Below are 15,701 nucleotides of genomic sequence, written 5' to 3'. Positions count from 1 at the left end.
CACTCTAAACGCTATTTATTCCACTCCGCCTTAAAATTATTATTAATGAAATATTGCACTAAGTGTTTTTGATTACTCATACTCATAAGCCTCACTAAATGAGACCCAAAACTTTCACCGGCACATCGCCCATTCAACAGATAATTCATTTATTCGATGTCGACACATACATCATTTGTTACGTCTTTCGATGAGGTGCAGAAAGAAACTTTAAACAAATTTCGACCTTAAAATTATTGCTGCCTTTATTTGTCAGTATACACACAGAAAGAGACAGAGATAGATTGGCACAGACATACATTTAATGCCAATCTATGTCAATGACATCAGCTTAATATTCATTTCTGCAACACAGCGGTCATATCTTTTCAATTGTGTCTCGAAATCCATATCATCACCCATTACACTCGTCAGATATTCGGCGTGCCGCTGAGCGAGCTGCCGACGGGCGAGAGCAACATCCCTCTGGTGGTGGACCGCCTCATCACCACCATCGAGATGACCGGGTTGTACACCGAGGGATTGTATAGGAAGAGTGGACTCAGCTCTAAGGTATGTACCTACCTATCTATACTCTGTGTAAAAAGTACCGGGAAAAGATCAATAAAACACAAAATCTTTTTTATTCTTCTAAATATATTTTATCACCTTCAAAGTATGCTCCTTCAGAAACGATACATACGCCAACGATTAATTTAATCATTTTTTAAACGATGTTTCTGGGGTTGAATGCTGCTTTTTGTCTATTGATTTTTAGTCAAAGTTATGTTAACTGTTTTCTTTGACTATCGTGGTGTTGTGCACTCTGAATTCTTTCCGGAAAGTGGCCCTGACGGTCCCGGGTTCGATTACCGGCTGAGGTAGATATTTATTTAAAGACAGATATTTGTACTCGGGTCTTGGGTGTTGATATTTATATGTAATATTTATCTATGTATGTGTTTGCGTAGATATAACAGTTGTCCGATACTAATATAAATGGCTCTGCCTAGGTTAAGGTCGGATGGCCGTGTGTGAAATGTCCCCACATTATTACGTATGTATTATTTATTTATGTATTACCTTCCAGGTGCGCGAACTACGGCACCGTCTCGACGAGGCTCCCGAAGAGGGCATAGACAAACTAGACTCGTACGCGGTGCACGTGCGAGCGTCGGTGCTCAAGAGCTTCTTCCGCGAGCTGCCCGAGCCGCTGCTCACCTTCGACCTGTACGACGACTTCATACTGGCCGCCGAGATCACGGATAAACAGGTACCCTGTAGGAGGAGAGTTGGGTAGAGCGTTGTAGATCACGGATAAACAGGTACCCTAATAGAAATAGACTAGGCTAGAGCGTTGTAGATCACGGATAAACAGGTACCCTGTAGGAGGAGAGTTGGGTAGAGTGATGTAGATCACGGATAAACAGGTACCCTATAGGAGGAGACTAGGGTAGAGCCTTGTAGATCACGGATAAACAGGTACCCTGATAGAAATAGACTACGCTAGAGCGTTGTAGATCACGGATAAACAGGTACCCTGATAGGTGGAGAGGTGGGTAGAGCGTTGTAGATCACGGATAAACAGGTACCTTAATAGGAGGAGACTAGGTTAGAGCGTTGTAGATCACGGATAAACAGGTACCCTAACTAACTGCCAGTTTCTATAACTCTATCTATCGATAGCTGACAGTTACTTTCATACGATTAGGACAGAATGCAAATTTTTATCGAAGGGGCTGTCAGCTATCTATATGTAGATAAAGTATTGAAACTAGCAGTAAGACGAGTAGACTAGGGTAGTAGACTTGTGAAGTTAGTTTCTATAAAGATGGCGGCATAATGTTGACAAACAAAGTGAATGTTTCCGCTCTTGCTACGTTCGCTCGCCAGGTCAACGCATAAAACACAAAGGTGGCGGTCCAGAGCGTCAAAAGGCACCAGCTCAGCATGTGCTATAGACAATAAGTTAAAGGTGAGGGCATAGACAAGCTGGACTCGTACGCGGTGCACGTGCGAGCGTCCGTGCTCAAGAGCTTCTTCCGCGAGCTGCCCGAGCCGCTGCTCACCTTCGACCTGTACGACGACTTCATACTGGCCGCCGAGATCACGGATAAACAGGTACCCTGTAGGAGGAGAGTTGGGTAGAGCGTTGTAGATCACGGATAAACAGGTACCTTAATAGAAATAGACTAGGCTAGAGCGTTGTGGATCACGGATAAACAGGTACCCTGATAGGAGGAGAGTTGGGTAGAGCGTTGTAGATCACGGATAAACAGGTACCTTAATAGAAATAGACTAGGCTAGAGCGTTGTGGATCACGGATAAACAGGTACCCTGATAGGAGGAGAGTTGGGTAGAGCGTTGTAGATCACGGATAAACAGGTACTTTAATAGAAATAGACTAGGCTAGAGCGCTGTAGATCACGGATAAACAGGTACCCTAATAGGAGGAGACTAGGTTAGAGCGTTGTCAAATTTATTTCTAGAAAGATGGCCACAAATGGCGATTAGATGATTTCCAGAGCGCCAAAAGGCACCAGCTCAGCATGTGCTATAGACAATATGTTGAAGGTGAGGGCATAGACAAACTAGACTCGTACGCGGTGCACGTGCGAGCGTCGGTGCTCAAGAGCTTCTTCCGCGAGCTGCCCGAGCCGCTGCTCACCTTCGACCTGTACGACGACTTCATACTGGCCGCCGAGATCACGGATAAACAGGTACCCTGTAGGAGGAGAGTTGGGTAGAGTGTTGTAGATCACGGATAAACAGGTACCCTAGTAGGAGGAGAGTTGGGTAGAGCGTTGTAGATCACGGATAAACAGGTACCCTATAGGAGGAGAGTTGGGTAGAGCGTTGTAGATCACGGATAAACAGGTACCCTAGTAGGAGGAGAGTAGGGTAGAGCGTTGTAGATCACGGATAAACAGGTACCCTAGTAGGAGGAGAGTTGGGTAGAGCGTTGTAGATCACGGATAAACAGGTACCCTATAGGAGGAGAGTTGGGTAGAGCGTTGTAGATCACGGATAAACAGGTACCCTAGTAGGAGGAGAGTAGGGTAGAGCGTTGTAGCGTGTTTTGAAACTATACAAGGCCAGAACGCAGAGGTTGGGACTGCTCGCGTATATTTTCAAATTAAAATTGTGCCATGATTTACTTGAAAGTATACAAGGCCATTACGCACTAATCGCGTATATTTTCAAGTAAGTTGGGCCAAAATTGTGGCTTGAAAATATACTGCAGCAGTTACCACTGCGTACTAATCGTGTATATTTTCAAGTGCCAAGCAGCAATGCGAGCACTTGAAACTATACGTGATTAGTTACCAGGTAGCCCTTTTGAATTGTTGCTCTCTCTTTCTTTCATGCGAAATAGAAATAAGTCTATTGCTTTCTAAACATTGCATCATCATTCTGCACTTGGCATTGTTTTCGTAACATGTTTTTTGTTTACATCGTACAGTTAAAAAGTAAATTGATTTAAATTAAACTGTAGAACTGTTGTTAATAGTAAAAATGATCTCAGAAGAGGGTGTAGAACAATTCATAAAAAACAATTACGGTTTTTTTTTTTTTTTTTTTTTTTATTTATTTATTTATAATAAAATACATTTATTGATTAGCTATATAAAAGTGCCATTAAACCAGATAGGTTTGTCTTGACACTTGAATCTGTAATTGAAATTAATTTAAGTATATCTTAAGTTTATACATTAATTTACGTAGTACAAGTACAGTTAGGTAGATTATTGTATCCTATATTATTACTTATACGGTAATTCGCCTAACCACCCAACACACATATTACCTACAATTACAATCCACGGCTCAGGTATTCGGTCGCTCTCACGACTCGCATGCAGAAGCGACGAACCAGTTTCGTTATCAGCAGTGACCAGATGCGATCTTCCGTCTCGCTCAGATAATTACCGGTGTACATGGTGTTCTAGGATCAGTAGTATGATATGAGCAGTGATAATATAAACAATATAAATATGTATAAGTAATGAGTTATTAAATGTATATGTTCTTATATTACGTGGCAAGTAGGTATGTTATTTAGGTTTGTTGGTTAATTCAAAACTTGATGAAAAATATGTCTGTAATAGGTCTATAGGGTAATACCTACTACACTCACGAGCAATTAATAAGTCCAAGTAGCAAAAAGTCAACACCAAATGACCCCAATTTTTTAAAACATTTAATTTAGAATTTTATCAAAATTTACGTTTTTAGTTGGTTATAATAATATTTTGACGGCGTCATTAAGCTAGTCTTTTCCGTTCAGGAGCTATCGTCACTGGAACTTTTTCATTGCTCGTGAGTGTAGTAGGTATTACTCTTAATTCATATAAATAATAAGATATTAGTATTCTTACTTGCAAGTATTATTGCTATAAATATCAATTTATCAATCAAATTAGAGCTTGTTCATTTTTATTTATTAACATTCCATCGGTATGACAGGCAAAATAAGTAAATTGTAGTCATTTATTTTATTTATTTATTTATTTATTTATTCATCATCACACTACATAGCATTACAGTTATAAAGAAAAACCTTAGCGCTACATAGACCTACCTACATTTACCGAAATAGTTAAGTAAATCAGAATCAGCATGTAGGTATAAATTATATGCGACAAGTACGCCATTCAAGCAATGTGCGTAATAGCAATGTATATTTTCAAGAACGATTCAGTAAATCCCAACTTGAAAGTATACGCGATTAGTACGCACAAATCGTGTATATTTTCAAGTAAAATGTTTTTTTTTTCACTTGAAACTATACAGTGCTAGTACACTATGGGTGCGTTCTGGCCTTGTATAGTTTCAAAACACGCAGCGTTGTAGATCACGGATAAACAGGTACCCTAGTAGGAGGAGAGTTGGGTAGAGCGTTGTAGATCACGGATAAACAGGTACCCTATAGGAAGAGAGTTGGGTAGAGCGTTGTAGATCACGGATAAACAGGTACCCTAGTAGGAGGAGAGTAGGGTAGAGCGTTGTAGATCACGGATAAACAGGTACCCTAGTAGGAGGAGAGTTGGGTAGAGCGTTGTAGATCACGGATAAACAGGTACCCTAGTAGGAGGAGAGTTGGGTAGAGCGTTGTAGATCACGGATAAACAGGTACCCTAATAGTAGACTTGTGAAGTTTGTTTCTAGAAAGATGGCCACAAATGGTGTTAAAATATTGACAAATATGAATGACAAGTGAATGTTTCCGTTCACGCAATAAAATACGAAATAATTAACATAAATATTTAAGATAAATTAAAAGAAATAATGTGTTAGACACACAAACGACAACAAAAAAAAATAGAAAACAATACAATAATAACACAGAATAACATAAAGGTTGCTGTGGAATAATGCCAGAAGCAGTTATATGCCTTTTCAGGACATCTTTGTGGTGTCCGCCAACACTTTTGAAGAGTAGAAGACGGCTTTTAGTAGTCGATCGTCCTCCACACGTACCACATTTATTATTAACATGTATTATTTAACTCACACAGGAGCGAGTGTCGTGCCTGTTCACGATCCTGAAGAAGCTGCCGAAGCACAACTACGACCTGGTGGAGCGGCTCATGTTCCACCTGGCGAGGGTCGCACTCGGTGAACAGCATAACAGGTAACTTGTGCTTTTAGTACTTGGAAATTATAAAACGGGGTTTAAAGTAAAGCACGGTCGCTAAGCACAGCGAAAATCGGGCATTTCCCTTTTTATATTTTGGCTCTGTCGTGTCGCTTGCGCACAGTAATAGTGCCCTCACGCTCGCACAGTATGCTTGACGGTCGGCGGCAGAGATTTTAATTGGTTGTAGATGCAAAGGTCAACGTTCGATTTTCTCTGGATAAAGCCGTCTGTTTTAACTTCTAGCGAAAGCGATTCGGTTAAGCCATGACTTATTCAAGAATGTTCTTAGACATTTTTTCAGTATTCATTCAGCCGGTCTAAGTTCATAAAGTATTTTTATAATCTATTTTAATTTATTTATCTCCGGATACATGTATCAACTTAAGGTTTAAGGTACTTTATTTCTCATAAGAACATTATAAAAAACATTCACTCAAAATGAGAACTTAAAATTCTAAATACTTATTATTACTTACAGTCCAACTACAAAGTCGTGAAAACTTAGCACGTCACATACGCATTTCCATTTTACCTTAATTCACACTCGTGTTGCACTCCAGGATGGGCCCGAACGCGCTCGCGATCGTGTTCGCGCCGTGCATCCTGCGCACCAGCAAGATCCAGGTGGCGCAGGACTCGCTGCACGACATCGCGCGCCAGACCACCTGCGTGGAGGCCATCCTGCACGAGCGCATGAGCACCGTGAGTACACGCCCCCATGATGAGTACACTCGCGGCTAGTGAGTACAAGATCCAGGTGGCGCAGGACTCGCTGCACGACATCAGAAGGGCTAGTACGGGGCGCATTTAAGACGTGACAAGAGTTGTGCATCACGCTCACTCATCGTGCAGCCTCAAGAGCGAGCGCGACGAACTCTTGTCACGTCTTAATAGCGCCGCGTGCTACAGGGGGTACACTACAGAATTTCGAATTACTTTTTTACGAATATGAAAATAACGATTTTCATAATTACGAATTTCGTAGTTCCGAATAATTCACAATCCCGAATTTTAAGTTTCCGAATAGCGAAAATCACGAATAGTATAATAAACGAAATTTTAAACCACAGATTAATTAAAATGACGAAAGTCATATTTCCGAATATTATAATTTCGATGTTTCAAAAGTACGATTATTTATTATATCGAATTGTTAAAATTACGAATTCCGAATTTTTAATATTCCGAAAATACAAATTCCCGAATGTTTTTAGTGAACAAGAAATAGTCATATATTAGGAATAGTACGAGTATGTTTATTAACAGCATAATCCGTATACAAACAATATTTTTTAAGCTGTATTATATGAAACTCTCCGCTCCGCTTCGCTGCGCTCCGCTTTGTTTTTCGATATCTATGTGCACCTAACACGCTCCTCCTCGCTTTGCTCGTCGTCGCACCTATGTTTAGGTTTGGGTCCTAAGCTTTTTAAGATTAACCACCGTAAAAATCCGAGCAATTGTATTACAATTATTTAAAATGGTACAATCTTATTTACTTTTTCCCAAATCAAAGCATAAACCAAACCATACCGCGATGTAGAATGGTGACGACAGCGCCATGTAGCAAAATCCATGGGAAACTAAATCTTTTACACAATATATTTTTAAGCTATATTATGTGAAACGCTCCGCTCCGCTTCGCTGCGCTCCGCTTTGTTTTTCGATATCTATGTGCACCTAACACGCTCCTCCTCGCTTTGCTCGTCGTCGCACCTATCTTTTGGTTTTGGTTCTGAAGTTTTAAATACGTTTATGTATTTTTGTCAAATGTAATCAATTTAGTAAAATTAATAATGAAATTATCTTAATTTAAATTAATAATGTAATAAAAATAGAGTAAGTACTGATATTAATTGGTTAAATTAATAAATAATGTATATTTAGTTTTAGAAATGTAATCAATTTAGTAAAGTTAATAATTAATAATGCATCATAATGAATTTAAGCTAATTGATAAAAATTTTATATAGAATGTTAAATTGTAAAATGTAAAACTATATAAAATTAATACTTAAGTCACTTTAGTTTGGAAATAAATGGCATATTATATGATTAATTTTTGTCAAAATCACGAATTATCATATTTCCGATCGGGATTTTAATTTTTCGTGATTTTAATAAATCGGTATTTTATTTTTCGTATATTAAAGTATTCGTATTTTTTCACGTTCGTATATTTAATAATCGTAATAACAATATTCGTGATTATAATATTCGAAATTATAATTATCGTAATTTTTATAATTCGATATTTTAAAAAATCGGTATTGCAATATTTCGTAAATTACATATTCGGAATTATCAAATTCGGAAAAAAGTTTTTCGGAATATTTGGGTGTTCCCTGCTACAGGGCCAGAAACGGATAAATTTGAAATTATTTCAATTAAATATTCAGCTGTGGCGAAGGCTCCATACAACACGATTCCCATCGGTTTCCCTTTTGCATTGACTGCAGGTACTTAAATAACTTCTTCACACCGGCATCCCTTGCAAAGAAATTGACTCTTCACAGTCTTCACAACTGCTGTTCATTGAATACTAATAGCTCCATGAAATGCATTCCATCAGCAGTATCACGATTACAACAATAACATTACCATCCCTACCCCCCAGGTGCGCGGCATGCTGCAAGACATCGAGACGCTGGACACGGCGTCGCACGCGGCCAACGCGCGGCTCTCGTCCATGCCGGCGTGCGAGCTGGAGGCCGGCCGCGAGCTGCTCGAGCGGAACATACACGAGATACAGAAGGAGAAGGCCATCCTCACCAGCAAGCTGCCCACTCTCGTCAGGTAATCCATCTATCTATATATACACGCACAGCCCAAACGGCTCAATACATAGAGACATAAGAACATACACGAGATACAGAAGGAGATCCTCACCAGCAAGCTGCCCACTCTCGTCAGGTAATCCATCTGTCTATATAAGAGAAGAAAGTGACTCATTGGGCATCAATGCACAGTCCAAACGGCTCAAGACATAGAGAGATAGGAACATACACGAGATATAGAAGGAGAAGGCGATCCTCACCAGCAAGCTGCCCACTCTCGTCAGGTAATCCATCTATCTACATACATAATAGAAGAAGAAAGTGACTCATTCTGCATCAACGTACAGCCCTAACAGCTCAAGATATAGAGACATAGGAACATACACGAGATACAGAAGGAGAAGGCGATCATCACCAGCAAGCTGCCCACTCTCGTCAGGTAATCCATCTATCTATTTATACACGCACAGCCCAAACGGCTCAATACATAGAGACATAGGAACATACACGAGATACAGAAGGAGATCCTCACCAGCAAGCTGCCCACTCTCGTCAGGTAATCCATCTATCTATTTATACACGCACAGCCCAAACGGCTCAATACATAGAGACATAGGAACATACACGAGATACAGAAGGAGAAGGCGATCATCACCAGCAAGCTGCCCACTCTCGTCAGGTAATCCATCTATCTATTTATACACGCACAGCCCAAACGGCTCAATACATAGAGACATAGGAACATACACGAGATACAGAAGGAGAAGGCGATCATCACCAGCAAGCTGCCCACTCTCGTCAGGTAATCCATCTATCTATTTATACACGCACAGCCCAAACGGCTCAATACATAGAGACATAGGAACATACACGAGATACAGAAGGAGAAGGCGATCATCACCAGCAAGCTGCCCACTCTCGTCAGGTAATCCATCTATCTATTTATACACGCACAGCCCAAACGGCTCAATACATAGAGACATAGGAACATACACGAGATACAGAAGGAGAAGGCGATCATCACCAGCAAGCTGCCCACTCTCGTCAGGTAATCCATCTATCTATTTATACACGCACAGCCCAAACGGCTCAATACATAGAGACATAGGAACATACACGAGATACAGAAGGAGAAGGCGATCATCACCAGCAAGCTGCCCACTCTCGTCAGGTAATCCATCTATCTATTTATACACGCACAGCCCAAACGGCTCAATACATAGAGACATAGGAACATACACAAGATACAGAAGGTGAAGGCGATCCTCACCAGCAAGCTGCCCACTCTCGTCAGGTAGTGTAACGTTGTATCTGATAAACTCTGGTTACACCTACGGAGTAGAGTGGCGAGACAGTATCCTGGACCAATGAACGGCTATCAAGTGACCGAGTGCTCAGCCGAGGATACTGTCTCGGCCACTGTACTCGGTAGGTGAAATCAGGCATAGGCTGTTGAGCTATGGGACGTGATTTCTAAAACCAAATAGACATCGCTAATTTTATTAAGTTATCTAGCAGCGATGTGAGTTAAAAAAACCTACCAACATTAATACCTAGTTAAAGCGGCATGTCCTAAAAAAATAATGGAAACCTACGCAGCGAAGACACTGCGACGACGCAACGCATCAATGAGACCCCGCCCTTGTAACATGCTTTGTTCTGTGTAAACAACAGATTTCCTGCTGTTACTATTATTAAGTGCCTTTTTTGACCCTATAGACTGCAATCTTTGTTTGTTATTGTATTATATTATTTTGTTGTTTTGTATGATTTTCTGTATTTATTGTTGTCGCACACAAATAAAATAATTTTTTTCTTCCTTTCTTGAGTTTCTTAGCACAATCTAAACCCAATGTTTACTCCCACCAGGACGACATCGGACGACGACATGCTGTCGACGACGGACCACGACGGCGAGTTCGGCAGCACCGACGACCTGAGCGGAGCCGCCTCGCTGCGCTCCCAGCGGCTGCTGCACCGGCAACTGTCGTCAGACGACCCCATCATGGTGTAATTAAACACCCTGTATACAAGCACAGGTAACCACGTGCTAGTTGCGGCTTATGTCAATGGTGAACATTAATGCTGATTTGATTGAGAGAATACCACGGACAGGTGAAAAATACCGCACAAAATATGCCATACCCTGTTAACGAATGAGTTGGCAAGCAAAATCCGGGGTTAATGAAGATATTGGGGTAAGAAGAACCAGCGCTACTGATAAGACAGTGCTGTGATTGGTTGATCGGCTATGATGATGACGTAGCGCTGAGGTGCGATAGATTTAAATCTTCAATCATACGCCTGACCGTAGTTGTCCAGTTCGAACTTGATGTCGTATTTGCATTATAATGTCGCTGGGAAATTCTAAATGTTTATATTAAGAACAATGGCCCAACTCTGATTGATTAATTTCACTCCACCAGATCTATGTGGTTTCAGAACTAGTGTGTTGGTGAAGAAGAGAGTATGAATGTCCGATGAGTCGTTTAATTCAATGACTATAAATATGCACTATGCCCCAATTGAATAGGGTAATTAATGTGTTTAGGATAATGTGTGCAAGGTGCATACGCCAACTATATAAATACAACGTCCAAATATTATATTGCTTCTTGATGATTATATTATGATTATAAAATAATGAAGTTAAAATTATACTATGTTGTCAGTGGTTTGTACAAACTATTGTAGGTATATTTTTCTTCCACGACTAAACTATCTAATTTCTTTGAATACATGTTCAGCACACAGCGGCTAGTAGTGACTGATATGAAATCATTCCAAAAAGATAAAAATACACTAAATTGAAAAATATTATGTCGATGTAGTTTGAGTCGGTGTTCATAGTACTCATATAGGTATTTTGTTTTAAAATTTAAAATGATACAGGGGTTGCAGAAATAGATGAGGTCTAATATAACTTCACAAAACGGAGATGTGAGAGCTTTCCTGCTTACCGTGCAGTTTTGCAACCTCCTGTATATTATCTTGCCAGTTACTGTACCTACGGTAGTTGTAGCAAAATGATAGGGACATCAACTCTGACTGGCATGTACGTAAACTGAATACGTAATGCGAGAACGCTAATAGATTCTAACGTGTTATTAGAGGGTAATCATATGTGACCGTGTGTATGAAGAATATTAAGAACATTATATTTGTTGTAAATGTTACTGTTACTAGTAAAGAGCTTATCCACTTGTCGTAGAGTAATGTATAAACCGGTCCACGTAACCCCGCATCCTAATAGTCTATTTCTACAAACTATTTTGAATAGTCGTATTTTTTCTACTTAACATTTATTTTTCTTCTATTAGCGCAACTAATATAATTATTATGTTGTAACGATCCCTTTCATATTTTCATTGTTGTGATTAAAAGCGATACTTGCCGCTACTGTTACTTTGTTGGTTAGAACATTTTTGAAGTAAATTTATTTGTATATGATGCCAATATTTTCTTCTTCGATATCAGACTGTTTTTCAATTATCATTCCAAAGGCATTTTAGAACTGAACTGAACATTAACTCTATTAATATTAAATCAAATTTTCATAAATACGTTATTTACCGTGTTATACGAATATTTTTTTTATAGAAAGAAGTACTTAACATATATTTTATGAAAAATTATATAAAATATCTGAATTTATACTCCATGACATTGACTCCAGCTCCAAATAAAGGCGGCAATAAAGTATATAAACAATACACCAAAAATATACATATATTTTTAAACCGCTTACTATGTACCTTGCTTTATACTTTTTTATTTGCTTACATTTATCTAAAAGACTGTCTATTTCATAAGCTATTGTATATGTTAAGTCACAAAATAATGATTCGTTTCGCTTTCTGCCTACATAATATATTAATCCCGTATAGCTTTTATTGTATTTAGTAACTATTTACTGTCTCTAACAACGAATGTCGCTGTGAAATCTGTTTTATAATTTTGTGGAATCAATTTTTAAACGAACTATAGCTCAACTAGAATTTTATTATTTTAATGTAAGGATTGCCCCAGTAATTTTTATAGGTTCGATTTGTAAAAGAATCTCATCTTTCCAAGTTGCGGAGAATTTACTGTTATTTTTTATATGGTTGTGCCACAGCTGAGTCTGTCCGTGCCTTTAATTGAGAATTATTTATCACTATGTCGGAAACTACACTATAATTTTACAGGAGATTACTATCACTGTCTGATGATTACAATTAATGAGGTATGGCCGTCTAGATTAAAAATAAGAATTTTAAAGCACTAGTTAACTGTAAACTCAACACACAATCTATGTATATCACTGGCTGGGGTCTGGGGCACCCATTATTTTTAAGTTATTCATTATTTCGGTCGAGCCATTAATTTACATTGCTTAATCTTATGATTATAAAAAACTAACAACTATATTTTACTAAACATTTTATTAGACACTAATGATAGCCAGAGCGCTCTTTGTAGGAAAACATACTCATAATTTTAATTTTCTATAGGCTACTCTGTATTGTAAAGACATAATTGTGCAATGTGGCTACACAAGTACACTTTAGAAGTGTATGTATATAAATTGGGGGTGCTGGGAGAAATATGTATATAGTTTAATTTAATATGTTTACCCTTAGCCTGGTACTATTATATAATAGCTATGTCATCCTGTATCACATGAATAATTTTAGGTAAGTGCCTGTCTGTTGTTGAGTTATTGATTCATTCTAGGAATCCTTTTTAAAATGTAGTGGTGCCTATGAAATATAATATAATTGATACTTCTAAATTGTTGAAACTATTATTGTTCACTATTAATTGAATTGATTTGTTCCAAAGTTTAATGTACTATAAATGAGTTGTGGTCCATGACTCTTTAAGATCTGTTGTTACATGACGGAAAAAAAACTACCTATCGTCTCTTGTTTAAAATTTACATGTTTTTTAAATCTTTTCTTATTTGCCGCTTTTTACTATTGCATATTGGATTATAATTATTTCTAAGCAATACTATGATAGCATTGAAAATGTTAATAATGAATAATGCTTAGTATATTTTTTAAGTTTACTTGAGCATATTAAGGACCAATACTATGCCATTTTACATATTGTCATTTTATATTCCTATTATTATGTTACTTGACTGTGACCTTTGTCCTACATGTTAATCATTAATACCTTGTAATATACTAAAACATGTATATTGTTCAACTTATTAAATAGGCCTCCTATAAAATGTGTCGATATATGTAACCAAAATGTTATACCGTATACAACTATAAAGATAATAAACAATTGCTGTGGAGAAAATGTAATTGTTTTATTTAGTCAAGTTATTTTCATATATCATACTAGTGTACAGTTGCACATACACAACTTTGATTATAAACATTTATAAAATGATCATCACTTGTCATCACTTGGAATATTAAGTCATAAACTAACAGTGCAATTAATCAATATCCATACTTTCAATAGGAGTATTGACTTGCCACGGCAGCAGACCTATCGGCGTCGTGAACCAGCTGTGGGCGCGGGGAGCCAGCCTCCATATACCACCTGGCACTAGCTGTGGCTCCTCAGTATTTTCTTCAACTTCTTCATGTATCTCTACACAATCGGAGTCACTCTCCTCCACCGCCACAGGATGGTTCTCTATGGCACTCTGCAAGTCGTCCACCGTATAAACTTTACTGAGTGATGTTGAGAATTTGTCAGGATTTGATATCATATCTGCTAGAGAACATATCTTATTGACTGTTGGTCTTGGAAGCAGTTTCTGCAGTAGATTTAAAAGATCCTTTATGAAGTATGTCAAGTATGGGTTATATGAAGTTATGATTGGTTGGATGAAGTTGATGTCAGTCAGTTCAACGGGAGGCCCCTTCTGTAGGTTGAGAAGCAAGCAGCTCTTCTCATTGGGGAACCAGTGGTGATACTTTGATGCTAGCTCTTTCTTCTTTTCATGGGTTAAGTCATTTCTATTGCTGAAATTAAAACAATGTAAAGATTAAGATAGAAAATATATATAATGAGTAATAATGACTAATTCAAAACAATATAGGAAACCTGAAAAAATCTCCTGCAAATTAAATGAAATTAATTATAGGTACCTTTGTGCTTTAAGCAAGAACTCTTGAGATCTTTTTAATGCTTTTAATATTTCTGAAATCCAAATAGCAGCAAGTTTCTTCTTTTCAAACTCTATATCTTCTTTTGTTTTGGAAACGAGTTCCAAAATAAAGTCTAATATTAAATCATTTGTATGTAGGAAAGTTAGTAGCACTTCAAAACATTGCACAAAATGTTTGCTCAAATAGTTCTTTTTGAAGGCATTCTTCTCTCCCATCAGTTCTACAAAGGGTAAGGACAGAAACAGGGAGTCTTCCCCCAGCAGTGCCTGGTTCATGTGAACTCTTGTATTCTTCCCCTTCAACAGACGCCTTGCATTCACATTCAACATATTGATAAGAGCTGTTACTGATAATGCACTAACATTGGAAGTGTCCACTCCCTCTCCAAAAACCTCCCGCACGTCGCTGATGATGGACTCCCTCATGTCTTTGTCTTTAATTTGGGCTAAACTTTTAATGTCACACTGTGAATGAGCACAGATGCTGAGTGATAAACAGAAGTTCATTAACGTCGTTATTTTAGAATCTTCAATAATAATATCCTCTTTATTGGCTAAATAATCTTTAATGTGTTGTTTATGTTTATGCCAGTAATTCTTCAATAGCCAATCCAAACTTATATCTGTAGCTTCTCTCAGTAACTCTATTGAAGGGAGGCTGTTGTTGTGAGCGGTATCGTGTCGAAGATCTATTATCCATTCTGGGATGTCCAGATTTTTTGCAGCCTGATACAGGCTAGATCCTTTTGCAGTCTCCTTGTCCAGCATGTGGTTTACAAATCTCATGATGGCGGAGGAATAGGCCAACCGCAGCACTTGATGATTGCGCGGACCATTGTCGGCCTTCAAATCTTCAACGTGCACTTCCAGTAAACTTAAAGTAGACTCTATACCCGAAGGTAAAGACGGGCATCTCGCTTTCCAAATAAGTAACACATTTAAGGCGAACTCTTTGTTGGTAACGGATTGCGGCTGGGAATACAATTTCTCATAAACAGCACACCACTCTTCACTATTAAACCACGGCACCACATTATAATATTGACTCATTTTTCAATATTTTTCTACAATACAATATATTTGTGATAAATAACCTCAAAATTTAAGTACAGGCGGGTCTTCATCATACGAATACAAACGAAAACAAAACATGTCAATATGACGTTATGACGTTTCCATCTCAGAA

At 38.3% G+C, this 15,701-nt stretch overlaps 2 protein-coding genes across 7 annotated transcripts in view; one reads left to right on the top strand and one right to left on the bottom strand.

Annotated features, from left to right (window-relative positions):
• LOC105381276 (unconventional myosin-IXAa) overlaps positions 1-13,692 on the top strand; it is a 51,718-nt gene extending 38,026 nt beyond the window's left edge. For 4 of the 6 annotated variants that reach the window (XM_048628813.1, XM_048628812.1, XM_048628811.1 and 1 more), the window contains 2 exons: positions 415-552; positions 1,070-1,294. In XM_048628813.1, the coding sequence (XP_048484770.1) occupies positions 415-552; positions 1,070-1,279 (348 nt within the window). In that variant the 3' untranslated portion in view covers positions 1,280-1,294. Of the gene's footprint in view, positions 1-414; positions 553-1,069; positions 1,295-1,959; positions 2,153-5,498; positions 5,615-6,180; positions 6,323-8,237; positions 8,417-10,266 lie in introns of those variants that run through there. The other 2 variants (XM_048628814.1, XM_048628810.1) reach the window with 2 other exon arrangements.
• On the bottom strand, positions 13,682-15,662 carry LOC105381277. The gene is made up of 2 exons (XM_038115572.2): positions 14,496-15,662; positions 13,682-14,369 (listed from the first exon to the last, which is right to left on the bottom strand). The coding sequence occupies exons 1-2, from the start codon at positions 15,563-15,565 to the stop codon at positions 13,835-13,837; spliced, it is 1,605 nt and encodes a 534-aa protein (XP_037971500.2). The 5' UTR covers positions 15,566-15,662; the 3' UTR covers positions 13,682-13,834.
• Positions 15,663-15,701: the final 39 nt, after the last annotated feature.

Source organism: Plutella xylostella, chromosome 21, assembly GCF_932276165.1.
Source record: "Plutella xylostella chromosome 21, ilPluXylo3.1, whole genome shotgun sequence".
NCBI lineage: Eukaryota > Metazoa > Arthropoda > Insecta > Lepidoptera > Plutellidae > Plutella > Plutella xylostella.
Note: the sequence above shows the minus strand (reverse complement) of the source record. Positions and strands in the feature narration are given on the sequence as shown.